The sequence below is a fragment of the Paramisgurnus dabryanus genome, chromosome 3, assembly GCF_030506205.2.
Source record: "Paramisgurnus dabryanus chromosome 3, PD_genome_1.1, whole genome shotgun sequence".
NCBI lineage: Eukaryota > Metazoa > Chordata > Actinopteri > Cypriniformes > Cobitidae > Paramisgurnus > Paramisgurnus dabryanus.
The window spans coordinates 31,659,727-31,674,814 of record NC_133339.1 but is presented as its reverse complement, the minus strand read 5'-3'; the positions used below and the strand labels follow the sequence as shown (position 1 = coordinate 31,674,814).

The following is a 15,088-nucleotide window of genomic DNA, read 5'->3' as shown; positions in this document are numbered from 1 at the left end:
ATTTAATTAAAAAATTTAATAATACCAACTAAAAATCAGTGTCGTAGAAAATAGGTATTATTAGCTATATTCTCTATAACAATAATTATAAAGCAATTAAAACGTACGCCTTGTTAACAGATTATCTATTTAGCATACAAATCATGTGTGATCTAGTTTTAGCCTATATGGTCGATCATTATAATTTACAAATCAGACGGAAGCGCGCCGCCGCGGAACGCGCATGCAGGAGCCCACAAGCAGATTAATGTAGGATTTGAGCACCTGACTAAGTAACGGGAAACTGCTGATGACTGTATGAACGCCGAGTGAAACCTTTTAATTTAATTGCTACATGGATTAATCAATCGTAATTCTTTTTTTTCTTTTTTTTGCCTTGCTGTCACTTTTGAAGTCAAAGAAGACGGATTGGACCAAATGTTACGCATTTGATTTGTTTTATTGGCAACTTTCATTGATTTAATGTTTCTGAAGGAGTTGAAATGAGCTGTCAAACTATTAATATATAATTTATGTCAGCTCTTTTAAAATACAGAGCCAAACTGACTGGAAAAAAGTGGTATAGCCTGGTGCTTTCTTTTTTTAAACTTTTTTTTAACATTCTTTTTAAGTCACATGCGCTTAGAGGGTCAGGTCACTTTATTTTTGTGCCAGTCGACATTTGGTTGCGAAATTAAACATTTTTATCAAACATGAGAAAGTCTTTTTTCACACGAACAAAGGTATTTCCTTGGATAACTAATGCCACGCTATACGGATGTTTGTTTGCGGGTGGTGATTTTGCGCATCAGTGTCTTGCGCAGAAAGATGAGATTGACTGGAGGCACACGAGAAACGTGGCGCTCGTGGCCCTCAGTTTCCAAGGTAACTTCAATTACTTTTGGTTAAGGGCCTTGGAGCGTCGTTTCCCTGGAAGATCGGCTGGTATGATTTTCCGCAAACTGCTTTTGGATCAAACTTTTGCATCACCGTTGGCGACCAGTGTCTTCTACACAGGTACTGCGCTATGAAACGTATATCCTGTTAAAAATGGGATATAATAGGGTTATCTGTGGATTATGGGTCTGCACCTGAATTTTAAAGAGGTGCTCTTATCTGTATTTCAGGTATAGCAAGTTTGCAGTAACCTATAGCCTACAGGAAAGTTTGAGCAAGTTTGTGAAAAATTTTCCCCAATCTTGCTCAAATTCTCCTGTTATGACAATCCCATGACAATTGTTTGGTTGTTTATTCATTCCATTTTAATCACTGAGTTTACTTTTTTATAGGTGTGAGTTTCTTAGAAGGCAAGGAGGACATATTCGCAGACTGGCGAGAAAAGTTTTTTAACACATATAAGGTATGTCTTACAGGTGGACCTCAGTGAAACATAAAGTTTTCCACTATTGGCCTGAATCTTTCGGTATATAAGCATTTGTGAAGATTTTAGAGCAGTGGATCTTAAACTTTTACACCTTACGACCTCCAATTGCCCACAACAATGTTTGAAGACCCTTCACTCACTCAATTTCTATCATCTAAAATAAACTACAGCTTGGCATGACTACAGTTATTACAAGAAAAACCAAACAATAAGAAATCAGATGTTTGATCTGATTGAGGCCCCCTTGAAAATCTGTTAAGGCGTCCCCCAGGTTGAGAAACTGGGTTTTATTGAGTGTTAAAGAGTTCCAAATCAAAAGAGCTCACTATTATATTTTTACATTTTAGACCGGATTAATGTACTGGCCATTCATGCAGGTAAGAACCAGAATTCTGTAACCGCATATCTAATGTTTATAGATAGATAATGTGTCATAATGTAGTCTTAACTTGCATTCAGTTCTTTTTCACTACAAATCTGGATTAACCAGTTTTCCTTTTTGTTTTAGTTTCTGAATTTCGTTCTGATGCCTCTATATTTGAGAACAGCATTTATGGGCTGTTCAGCATTCTTGTGGGCCACATTCTTATGTTTCTCACATCAAAGTGGAGATGGGACAGCAGCGTTGGCATTAGCCTGTGTCATGGCACCCAAAAAATCACTTCTAGCTCGAAATAATGGTGAAGAAAAATAGTGATACAGTAGCGCACAATAAATGCTGTGCCTTTGCAGATTGGCTGTTCTGTTTTACACTAGTGTATTAAGGTTATGATCTGTATATAAACCTTATCAGGTATCTTTGAATGATAATATGAATTATTTTTATGTCTATTAATGCTGAAATAAAACTGTTGAAAAATTCTGTAGAAATTATAATTGTATTATTTACTGGCAACAGTTTGTTCAAAGTTAAATGAACATTAACAAATAGCCTTTACATAATAAAACTATTAAATAACAGCATCATGCAAAGCATTCTGGGAACCAAAATCTGAAGGAAAACTGAAAAGGTTAATGAGGATTCTGCTTCCCAGAATGCTTGTTGCAATGCTTGACAAAGACTTGTTCATTAATGTTTACTTAATGTTCATTTAATTTTGAACAAGCATTTGTCAGTAAATAACATAAATGTAAATCTACAATAATGGCAAACATCTGCATAACTACAGCAAAAACATTTACAGTGTACCATGTATTCATTTCTTAAATTGCTTTTTATTATTTTACATGGACATACTGTTTTGTACAGTTGTATTTTATTTAAAACAATTTGAAATTTGTTCTGTTTATTCACTCACTAAGAACAGTGTCTCTTTTTTTAAGAAAAAGGATAACCCATTTATGCATAAGGTTTACATTATATTCATAATGTTGGATACAATATGCAAAATCTTGTTTAACTTTAATTGTTTAGCTTGTTTACCTTACCAGTATTTATTGTAATTGTGTATTCTTCTTTGTAGTTTACACATTGCATTTTTAGGGTTAATAGTTTGGATAGTTGTACATTTTCATATGATGCTGTTCTTTATATACAGGTGACGTTTAACATGGACAGTTGAACTTGTTAAACAAGACAGATCAATGTAGATTGTGTGGGATATCGTGGGTGATGCAGGGTAACATAGCTAAACAGCTTTTCCTGTGTTGATTGTTCATGTGGATTAAGCAGGATAACACATTTGCTAATCTTTGAAGGGCAGAAATGTCCGATGTGCACTAGCTGTCTGACATATATGATATCTGACAACAGGATTTCTCTGTTATTCTCGGTTATTGTCTACTTTCATGTCATATTTTTTTCATGTTAGCTACATCAGACATGTCTTTTATTTTGGTTACATGGCCATTGTCAGACAAATTGGGAATGCCTGTACTAAAATTACCAATTGTTTCTTATGAAGTAGCCACAGATAAAATTACTATCATGTTTTTGTGTAGCCTGTGATGCTGTTACTTCCTGTTTTTTGAAACCCTCAAAATATTAAGGAGAAATAATAAAACCAAATTAATTTATTTATGTCAATTTATTTAAAAAATAAACATATGAAATATAGTTCAATTAATAAGTTTGATTATATCTAAATTAGTCTTTTGTTAGTGGCCAAAAGAAGCTTGCAACATCCACCATTTTAAAGTTATTATTAGTACACACACACACACACACACACAGAAAGATTTATAGGCTGTAAAAAATCATGTAACCAATACATTATTTTACATGACATTACAACAGTCTGTTTACTACTTTTGTGTTAAATTTCAAACTTTTTAAGCAACTTTAGTCTAGATTTAAGATAGTCAAAATGACTTGAACAGTTAATATATTAAAAAAATTAAGACAGCAAAAATTTACAGTGTATGCATAAAACATAATAAACAGTAAAATGTATATGTTTTTTCTCCTTTTTTTAATTTTTAATCTTTGTTGCTTCTTAATTAAGGTTTTAACATTATTGTGTTTAAGTTGTGTTATATAAATAAACTATAGCCTATATAAAATTTGACTTGACTAAACATTATTCTTATTTAATAAGACAGTATGCCAAACATCACGTTATGATTCTCGACATATATCTAAAGCTAAAGGCCATATTCAGGCTGTGCTACAACCCGTGCTAATGTGTTGCAGTCTTTGTACTGTATATCTATAGGTGAGTCTTCCTGTAGTTAAGACGCACCCACTGCTCTATGCCACTCCCTTCCAGGTGAGTTACCGGAGTTGATAACGGAGAGCTCCTTCCTCGGATCTGTTACCTGTGCAAACAAACGGAAATCCTTTAAAACTCTTACAAACTCTTGTTTTAGACGGCTGATTGTTTCGGAGAGCAATTAAACAATCAGTCAAACAACCAAATATATTATAGATATATTGGAGATGGAGGCACCGCCGGGTGGTCTCGGGCGCTGTTCCTGCGCGTTCTGGCTCGCCGTGTCTTTTGACGTTCTTGGTCTCGTCATACTATTACTGGGCGTATTTGGGAATGTATTTTTCTACGATTTTCTCATATATGCAGGCGCAATCATCATTTTCCTGAGTCTCATTTGGTGGGTGTTCTGGTACACGGGTAATATTGAGGTTCCCCCGGGGGAGCTCGAGGATGATGTGGGTTTGCTGAAGAAGGGCAGAGGTTTGGCAGGGGTTGTGAGGAGGTTTTCCACTCGTCTCTCGAGCGGAATCAGAAACTCTTTGAGGAGAAACGGGGTGACACGAGGTCAAGGTGCAGCTCCCGGGCAGGCAAAACCCAAAAGGGAAGGCGGTCGTCAAGTACCAGTGGCGCTAGAAATGACCTCCCCAGATAATTTGAGCACTGTTTCTGCAACAGTGACTGGAGAAACCCTCAGGACAAAAACACAGACCATATGATCCAGCATGTAGAGGTTATTAACATAATTTACATATTTCTATGTTGAGTCTGTGCATGCGTAATAACAATGGCAAACAAAATTCAGTATTCTAAAAGTCTGTCTTTTTATTATTATTAAAACTTGTTTTTAATCTGTAACTTATTTTTAGTTTATTTATAATTCTTAACAACTTAGTAGAGAAAAAATTCAGGCAAGGCCATTTGAACGACTTTGAGGAAGTATTTGCATCATATGGGCTGATCATTCTGTTAAACATTAACCAGAAAATCTTTAACAATAGTTCTTCTGAGACCTACAGAAAGAAATACAGATATACTTTCATGTTTTCAAAAGATTTCAAATATTGTCAGATTTAAGTAGCCTATAAACGTACCTGATATAGCCCTATTCTTATTGTGCAATATGTATTCTACACATATTGTTGCACTACACAGGACAAAATCTCTGTTTCGGTTAGGTTAAATGAATATAGGGATTTTGTATATGAATGTAGAGCTTTTATATCATAAATGAAATGTATTTTTAACATCTATTTTGTTTGATTTATTTTGACAGATCACAAAAGAGCATGTGACACGGCCTAAATGGATTTTTATTATGTTTCTTTATTTTTTTTTACTCTTTTAAGATTACCCATCCTGTTTAAACACTATTTTGTTTGTCTTTAGTGTTTTATTGAAAAAGTTTACATCTGCATTGTATTTTTTACTGTTTTGTTAATTTGATAAATTTTGTGTTTTGCGCTTTGTACACACCATTTTTGAGATTATGCACATACAAGAATTGCTGTAAGAGTAAATAAACAACATTGTGTATTTTCCTACATTGGAGTGTGAACTATGTGTCTGATTTAAGGTTTTTTTAGATATGAAATTAAAACTGACATTTATCTGCTGCTTTTATTGAATCTTTATAACTCTACTGTACAACCTTTGAACAGTGAGGAGTGTTATTAGTTTGACTTCCTCTTATCTTTGTTTGCTCATACCAACTTTAGAATCAGCAGGTGTAAATGAAACAGCAGGTTGGTAAGTAATTTCATAGTGAACACAGGAAAACAGCAGCAGTATCCAATCTTTTGCAAAAGTTAATGTAAATGTATAAAAAAAAAGATGTGAATTTAAACAACAAATATCAGTTAAAAACAGAAAAATTATAATACCAGATGAACTAATGTTAATGTAGTATATTTTAGTATTTACTATAGTAAACTGTAGCCTATTATGATTATTATAACTTTATTAAATTATGGGGTTATTTTTAACCCATGTTGGGTAAATATTGGACAGAACACAATGCTGGGTTAAAATTGACCCAATGCTGGGTTATTTTAACTAATGGTTGCATAACAAGAACCAAACATTGGGTAAGTGTTCTGTCCAACCTATTATGGGTTAAAAATAAACCAAAAATTTTTATAGTGTAGTATTCTGTGCTATTATGGTGAACTGATAAACTATGGTATTTAGGAATTTTACTTAATGAGGGATTTTACATTAAAATAAGAAACCTATTACGATCGCTTGGATTTTTCTGCATTGTGAGAATAATTTTCATTACATAACCACAAGTTTTCTCCAAAATCTTAATGTTTACGTTAAATTCAATAACAAATGTTTATTTGGTTAATCATATACACAACTGTATCCGCAGCAAATAAAGTCTTTATTATCGTATAACAAACAACCGTCGGGTTCGACTACTGCGCAGATGAAACGACTCATGACATCACGTACCGCGAGAACCATTCAAAAGCCGAGCTTTTGTATCGCTCTCGCGGTACTTTTTAGTCATATGGTACCGGTCAGGGCAGTTCCGAATGAAGCCCAACGCGTCTAACGGCACGAGATCATTACACTCCAAACCACTAGGTGGCATAACTGTAATATAGTGCGCACAGTGTGACTAAACCACTACATCCGTGAAAACAATGCGGACTGAAGACCACGCTTCCTGTTGCGAAGTTCGGCATGGTTGTGCATGCGGCGTATTTAATGTTTAGCTTATAATGTGTAATTTCATAATAAATCGTTTATTAATTCTCATTCTCTGGTAAGATGTGAACGATTAAGATATTTACTATGAAATTAATAATACATGCGTTTTTCTTCGCATAGTGTAAAGTAAAACGTATAATGTATTTGGTCGTACATCTTTCCTTTGGTTTTGTTAACGTACATCTACACAAACATAAATAAAGCTTACTGGATACATGGTCTATCTTAACGTGGACGTAGTTATCATAATGTCATTATTAACATTCATATCGTTTGTGTTGTTTTCTCAGAATAAGATTTGTTATACATTATGGAGGTAGATGACAGAGATTTCCTCAATTCACCTCCAGTGAAGACTGTACGTTTTGGAGGGAGCGTTGCAAATACGTTAGCTAAACTAAAACAGGTGAGTTTACTGCTGTATAACATTAAAATCCAGATGTATGTCACTTTCTTTTTGTCTGTGGATCATGTCCTGACATGGCTGATGTGACTTCTGCAGGGTGACACAAGTGACTATGAACTGATACAGCATCAACTCTCAGATCCTGACATTAAGGCGAGAACTGTTTTTAAATGTATTTCTGCTTAAAACATAAAAAAGCACGTGATGATTTATTAGTTTTTGTGTGTCGTCTTGTAGGATGCCCAGATCATCAACTGGCTGCAGGAACTCAGGAGCTGTGTTACTCAACTTGGCAAAGATCATGAACAGTTAATCTATGTTGTGTTGGTGAGAAAAACAACATTTTGTCATATGATCACAAAATATCAGGAATGGGGTTGGTTTTAGTTATAAAATTTTGCCCGTACAGAGGCTGCCATGGCTTGGTCGCAGTCAAGCTGTTGTGGAGGAATATCTGGCTTTTCTCAGTAACCTTGTGTCAGCACAGACAGTTTATCTCAGAGCTTGTCTGAAAACCATTACATCTAATTTTACACCAAGTAAGTTTTATTTTGGTTACTTCACTCAGTTCACATTTATCAGATCTTTTACTATTGTAATGTAATGTTTATACTTTGCCTTTTCTTTCAGAGAGAATAAAAATCCAAGAAGGAAATGTGGATATTTCCGATTCTGATGACGAAGATGAGAGTAAGTTCTTTTTTCTACCATTAAATACAATTACAAGATACATACATTGCAGATTTCTTGCATACGTTTAAGTTTTTGAGGACCAAGTAAAAAATTTCTGGTTTTATTTCATTTTTAAAAGAATATTTGGGGAATAATTGAAAAAATGTCAATTTGGTGTAACCGGTCTATGTCAATTGGTGTAACTAGTATTTTTTTTAGTGCTGGGAAAAGATTAATTGCAATTAATCGCATACAAAATAAAAGTGATTTTTTTTGCATAATATATGATTGTGCGCTGTAGTTATGTATATATAAATACACACACATTCATGTATGTATTTAAGAAACATTTACGTGTTTTATATATTTATTTATATTTTTATATATTCAATATTATATATTAACAATAAAAATTTATATATAAATAGAAATGTTCTGAAATGTATATATGTATGTGTGTGTGTTTAAATATACAATATTTACACACAGTACAGACACATATATTAGGCAAAAATTTACTTTTTTTATATGCGATTAATCGCGGTTAATCTTTTCCCAGCACTAGTATTTTTTAAATGAAAATATAAATATATTCATAAAAATATGGAATAAAATATAATCATCTAGTTTTACATAATTTGTCAAAGATTATTTAGAAAAAAGAGCTGTTTTCAGCTTATGTCAGGACAAATATTACAAAAACACATAAAAATTTACATTTAGAAATAACTAAAGAAAGGATATTTTTTTTAATCATTTTTTTTATGATTATGCTTACATGTCATCAAGGTGGATACAATATTTAATATTACTCATTCTTTGGCGCAATTGGCGGTTAAACCATTTGACATTTTCAGGTCCTTTCAGTCTTAACTTTCATAACAATGGTGCAAATGTAATTTTTATTGCAAAAATTAACATAAATACACTATGTGCATTGAAATAAACCTGATGCATGCTTTTAAAACAATAAAAAAATTACATTTCTCATCTCGCCAAAACATTTTTGTCAGATTCTCATACCGTTATCGGATTTATACCATATCGACGGGAATTTAGAAGTATACCGCCAATATAAAATTTTGGCCATATTGTTTAGCCCTAACGCATTACAAATATACATATTTTTGCATTTAATGATCTACCCTAGTGACAGACCACCATGCCAGGCTTATGGTATTTCATTTGCTGTAATTAATTTCATGAATTACATTCAAGTTGTCTTGATATGAATTATATTGATCATTCACTTTACACTATAACTCATTCTTTCTTTACATTCACACAGATCTACCAAGGATATTTGATCAGTGTCATCAAGCCTTGCAGTTGATTGCAAAATACGTTCCATCGTAAGTGTTGTAAAAAAAAAGAAAACATTTGTTTTTCTAAGTTTAATAATTGCTCCATCACTTACATCCCTTATTCTTTCAGAACCAGCCGATTCCTGACCCCAATCCTCTCGGAAAAGTTCCCATTTGTGCAGAAATCCTCCAGGACGCTTGTGAGTTCCAGAAAGACTTCTCATTAGATTTGAAGGGGTTGTTCACCCAAAATTAAAATTTGACATCTATTACTCACCCTCAAAACCTGTATGAGTTTGCTGAACACAGAATAAGATATTTTGATCAAGATAGTAACCACATAGTTGACAGTACCCAGTGACTTCCATAGTACGGAAAACAAATACTATGGGAGTCAATGGGTATGTCAGCTGTGTGCTTACCATTATTTTTATTATTTATATCAAATATTATATATATTGTATCCAAAATAATAAAGTAACCCATGGAGGTATCAAAAGAACATGAGGGTGAGGAAATGATGACATATTTTTAATTTTGGGTTGGACTATCCATTAAGTCTTTGATGTCATGTGTGATTTGAGTGAGGCTGTTTGATTTCTCCACACAGGAGTGTTATGTACACAACCTGTTAAGGGTTACAGTCTACATCCCTGCCCTGAGGAAAGACCTTCTGGAGCTCATCATCAGCAAGATGCTCACATTAGATGTAAGAGGGCTTGTGTGCAGTCACTTGATGACCATTTCTAAAGGTGTTTGCAGCATGCAGGTGTTTGACAGCTGTTTTTGACATGCAGGTTAGTGCGCCGCGAAATGATATTGAAGAAGTGGAGGGTGCAGCGCAACATGACGCCAGTGGAGAATCACAAGAGCACGACTGCCTCTTTAACATGGTGAATATTACTAAGGAACTAAACGATAAAAACCAAACGCTGCCATACAGAATAAAATACTGTTGGTGCTCAATGATGTGTGCAACCCATTTTGGCTAAATCGCTCATTAATTTGTTATGCATTATGGTTAATTTAGGATGAGGAAGAGGACTCACCACTGGATACATCTAGATCTGTTGATGGACCAATGGCCCATCCTGTGGCAGAGAGACTAGACACACTAATGACAGTCCTGCTGGCTTACATAAAAGATGTGTGTCATGTTAACGGTAAGAACAAAAAGTTTACGAATTTGACTAAATATTAAAATGGAGATAAAACACGGAGAGGAAATAGTAAGGGGTTTTTGCATTAGTGTCACCTTTATTGGTCACAATAGTTCTACAAATGATTGTCCTTTAAATGAACAACGTGTGTCACATATTTTTGCTTTTTTTAATCTTATTAGGCTCTTTGGATATTGAGAAGACCAAAGCTCTGTACAGAGACCTGCTGTGTGTGTTTGATAAGGTGGTGCTTCCCACACACGCTTCCTGTCATGTGCAATACTGCATGTTCTACCTGTGCAGCTTTCGCTTGGTAAGTTCCCCGTTCTCGTGCCAAACAACACAGCACAAATACGGAAGTGAGCTTTTAACAGTGCTTCATAGACAATTTTATACAGACTGCCGTATCTAAAGCGCCATATAGAGCGGCTTGAGATCTACTTTTTGTAAATGCTTGTTATTTTGTATTTTTAGGGTTTGGCCGAAGCCTTTTTGGATCACTTATGGAAACTGTTGCAGAGCCCCTCCCAGCCCCCCGTTCTGAGGCAGGCTGCTGCTGGATACATGGGCAGCTTCATGGCAAGAGCCAAGTTCCTGCCAGTATCGTATGTGTCTAACTGTGATCTCATAACATGCAGTTTTAGTAGACTTAACTCTTTCCCCGCCAGTGTTTAAAAAAAATTTTTACCAGTCAGCACCAGCATTTTAATGATTTTCACAAAAGTTGCGTTCACAATGCCTTCCAGAAAATGTTTTTTTTTTTTTTTTTATATATAAAACAGTTTTATCCTAACTTTATTTGTTCTCTTTTTATCACCTCTCAGTTATGGGTAGGTTTCTTCAAAAATACCAAATTTTGAGTAAAAAGCTGAGACTTTTGTTAGAGATCAGATTCAGAGGATGATCAAATCACACACAGAATTCTTAAGCCGCCTTTCCACTGCACACGACAAACGACGACCGATAAGCCGGAAGTCATTCATTTCCTATGGAGAGTCGCAAAGGGTCTGTGTGAAGTGCCCACCATCTGCGGATGCGTAAATATTGGATCCGTTTTGAGCGTTGGATCCGTTAAATTTTTTTAACTTGTGCGACTAAACCGCATGCGATATGCCGACCGGAAGTTATGTATTTCATTGTATTCCAATCATAAACTGTGTGTGTGGTAAAATTATTAATCCTTTTTGTTTAACTTTATAAGTAACACTTAAATCCTTTTAAAAAAACTTTTGATTACTGATAATAAATACATTTTTAATTTAATTTGTGTATGTAATTATTTTAGTCTTGTCTTCATATGTTCTCTCCAAAAAATATTGGCAATCTTTGTCATATATGCATAGCTGTTTATTGTTTCATTCATTTGCATTTATTTATTTATTCCACCATGGTAAATAGATTAGAATGAAGCCTCTTGCGCTGGAATGAGCTTCCCTCCCATATACGATTAAACTGAAACTTCATTACGACTGCCACTAGGGGGAGAACTCCGACTGTCGTTTCCGTATGTCGTGTGCAGTGGAAAGGCGGCTTTACTGTTTGCTTCCAGGAGTTGCTTTCAGGTTTTATAAGTTGGGTAAGAGTGCCACCTGGTGGATAATAGCAGAAATGTGGATTGCTGGAAAAACTCGTAGTCATTGGCAGGGAAGCGTTTTTGTTAATTGACGAGTTAACTCATCAATGGTGGGAAAAGAGTTAATATACAGTGGAGTTCAAAATTTGTTTGGCGTACAAGGTATTTGATTATAATGATTAAATTTGACCCAGCCTGGTAAAGGGATAGTTCAGCCAAAAATGATATTAAACCCATGATTTACTCACCCCCAAGCTGTCCGAGTTGCATATGTCCATTGGTTTTTAGACGAACACTTTTTCGGATATTTTAGAAAATGTTTTAGGTCTTTCAGTTAATCAAATTTAAAGTTAGTGGGTCCACTCCTTCAAGTCCAAAAATGTGCATCCAACCTTTACAAAATAAATCCAGACGGCTCCAGGATGATAAACGAAGGTCTTCTGAGGGTAATCTGCGTGGTGTTGTTGTAGAAATATCCATATTTAAAACTTTATTAACAGTTTGGATTTATTTTGTGAAGGTTGGATGCACATTTGTTGTACTTGAAGGACGTGGACCCCGTAACATTACATTTAATCAACTGAAAGACCTAAAACATTTTCTAAAATAACTGAAAATGTGTTTGTCTGAAAAACGATGGACATATGCAACTCGGACAGCTTGGGGGTCATGGGTTTAATATCATTTTTGGCCGAAATATCCCTTTAAAAATCCAACTAGAGTCATTATTTACTGTTTTCTATATAATATCATCCTAAGTAAAAGAACATTCTGTGAAAATTTAACCTTAATATCTTTAAAATTGACTGAGCAAGGTCATTTTAAAGAAAGAAGTTGATGTAAAATCAAACTTTGATGCTCCTAATCTCATAATTATATTGAGAGACTTAAGCCTGGATTACACAGACAGAGTCACAACTCATCTTTGTTTTTTTCCTTATTAAAAGTAGTTTAAACAAAGTTGTCATCTCATCCACAGTACAGTCAAGGCCTGTCTGGACCTGCTGGTTCCCTGGCTGCACCTTTACATCGACACCCAAGACTCTGGATCCAAAGCTTTCTGTGACGTGAATCTGCACGGTCCCTTTTACACCGCTTGCCAGGCGGTGTTTTACACGTTGATCTTTAGACACAATGCTATCCTGGAGGGCAACATGAAGAAAGGTACACATAGACCTCTTCCTGCATCGGTTATAGCAGGGGTGGGAAACCCTGTGTCCTGGAGGGCCACTGTCCTGCAGAGTTTAGTTCCAACCCCAATTAAACACACCTGAAAAATCAAATTAAAATCTTTACATGAAAATAAAATTCAGGTGTGTTTGATTAGGGTTGGAATTAAACTCTGCAGGACAGTGGCCCTCCAGGACCCAGGGTTCCCCATTCCTGGGTTATAGTGACGATCCTCTTCGTGTGTTGTTTATTGGTTGCATGTCGGTTTTTTTGCAGGGTTGTCCTACCTTCAAAGTTTGAATCTCGAACGCATAGTGATGTGCCAGCTCAACCCCCTGAGGGTCTGTATACCGGCCGTCACCAACATGTTTGCAGCCATCACCAGGTACAGGAGAGATCCTTTATCAAATTACACGCCTTTATGAGATGAAGAAAAGCTTTACAAATGAAGGCAATTTTACCCATCTGTTGGCAGGAAGTATCAACTGGTGTTTTGTTACACCATCATCGAGCGGAACAACCGGCACGTGCTGCCAGTGGTGAGGAGTTCAGTGGGCGGCAGCTCTGTGTCCGCCAACGTAAACCCTCTGGACTCTTTCTTCCCTTTTGATCCATATCTCCTAAAAAGGTGCCTTTCAGTCCAGCTATAGTCAGCCTTGGCATAAGTCAGTTGACTCACATTTTTTTATTATTTATTAACAGGTCTGGAAAAGTCATTGAGCCCATCTACCAGGTGTGGGAGGAGCCATCCGATTGTGTGATCGATGTACCAAAAAAGGAAGTTAGAAAGGTGATGACCACACCTACATTTAATAGCTTGGTTTGTCGTCATAGCAAGTTTGGTAAAGTTAAGCTACAATATCTGCTATCTCACAGGGGTCCATGGATGAAGAAGATGATTTTCTACATGGAGAGACTCCTAATGGAGACACAATTGTGGGCATGACTCCAGGCTCCTATGACTCTCACCTGCACAGTCCACGAAGCGTGGGCTCTCCCCCTATCTCCTTCCTGCAGCGGCCTTTCTGATCATACGCTATGAGCTATCCAGGCCCACGTTACACCATGTGGGGGTGCTCAAGGAACGAATGTGCTTGTGTTAGCACAAATCAAACTGAAAGGAGCCCCTGACTCACCAGTAGTACTGACGTGTGCATGTCAGTAGCTTTTCTAAACCCTCTATCATACTGCATCACACAATAGACATGTCTCTTTTGCACACTTTAGTTGTTATAATAGTCATATTAAAGAAACGTGGTTTCTTAAAGAGACACTTACGGTCGGTGTAACGTGTTTTTCAAAGAAACTCACAGCACGTAAATTGTGACTATTGTAATTGAATTTTGTATTGTATTGTATTGTAAATGTACTCTTGTGTTGAGTAAACTGATATTTGTAATTTATTGTGAAATATGTTGATTTTCTTGTTTTATGGAGTGACCCCATGTTTAGTTTCAAGGGTATGAGCGTCAGTTAAATGTCCGATTCATTAGGACATCAACATACATAGGATATCAAACCTTAAATTTGAATGTTGTTTGTTTTGAAATTGTAATCGAAATTTGTAATACGTTTTTAATCTGTAAAAACGTACAACATGCTACCCTGCGATCTTGGAGTTGTGCTACATCTAGAATTTTGAGGTTCTTAGTCTGTAAACATGTGAGGAATAGTTAAAACGTTGCCATTTACATTAAAATATTGCTATTCTTATTGTTGAGAGTTGTTTATGACATCATTCTTTTAGGATTTTTATATGTGAATCTGTTTGTGAAAGTCTCAAAAAAAGTTTCAGTTGTTGATCTTACTTTGATATGGTCTTTTTTCAGCCAAAGATCAAGGCTATATTGTCAAATAAATGTTCTTTATGTAGGATTATACCACGGGGCTGTTGAATGCTTTATTCTGATTGGTTGAGAAATGTTCCATGGGTGTTAATTATTTTTCAATAACCGCACACCTAAACTTTAAAATGACTTAAAAATAGGCATCAGAGCAATATTTTTGGTAACCGTGGAAATAATTGACTCCGGTCCTTTGAATTTTTCGAAAATAATGCACACCAGCGGTACAT

The 15,088-nt window shown here is 35.5% G+C and overlaps 3 protein-coding genes across 3 annotated transcripts; all 3 read left to right on the top strand.

The window, feature by feature from the left end:
- The first annotated feature begins 282 nt into the window (after nt 1-282).
- mpv17l (MPV17 mitochondrial membrane protein like) lies at nt 283-2,093 on the top strand. Its single transcript, XM_065255366.2, has 4 exons — nt 283-996; nt 1,269-1,339; nt 1,711-1,740; nt 1,872-2,093. Exons 1-4 carry the CDS (start codon nt 693-695, stop codon nt 2,055-2,057), a joined length of 591 nt encoding a protein of 196 aa, XP_065111438.2. The 5' UTR covers nt 283-692; the 3' UTR covers nt 2,058-2,093.
- A 1,984-nt stretch (nt 2,094-4,077) lies between these two features.
- LOC135737573 (transmembrane protein 238) lies at nt 4,078-5,557 on the top strand. Its single transcript, XM_065255367.2, has 2 exons — nt 4,078-4,744; nt 5,288-5,557. Exon 1 carries the CDS (start codon nt 4,242-4,244, stop codon nt 4,728-4,730), a length of 489 nt encoding a protein of 162 aa, XP_065111439.1. The 5' UTR covers nt 4,078-4,241; the 3' UTR covers nt 4,731-4,744; nt 5,288-5,557.
- Nucleotides 5,558-6,643: 1,086 nt separating this feature from the next.
- rrn3 (RRN3 homolog, RNA polymerase I transcription factor) lies at nt 6,644-14,732 on the top strand. The gene is made up of 18 exons (XM_065271882.2): nt 6,644-6,784; nt 7,020-7,135; nt 7,232-7,288; nt 7,373-7,462; nt 7,545-7,674; nt 7,766-7,825; nt 9,096-9,159; nt 9,242-9,311; nt 9,722-9,820; nt 9,909-10,004; nt 10,142-10,274; nt 10,454-10,584; nt 10,746-10,876; nt 12,824-13,008; nt 13,291-13,399; nt 13,490-13,642; nt 13,717-13,804; nt 13,891-14,732. Exons 2-18 carry the CDS (start codon nt 7,040-7,042, stop codon nt 14,041-14,043), a joined length of 1,845 nt encoding a protein of 614 aa, XP_065127954.1. The 5' UTR covers nt 6,644-6,784; nt 7,020-7,039; the 3' UTR covers nt 14,044-14,732.
- Nucleotides 14,733-15,088: the final 356 nt, after the last annotated feature.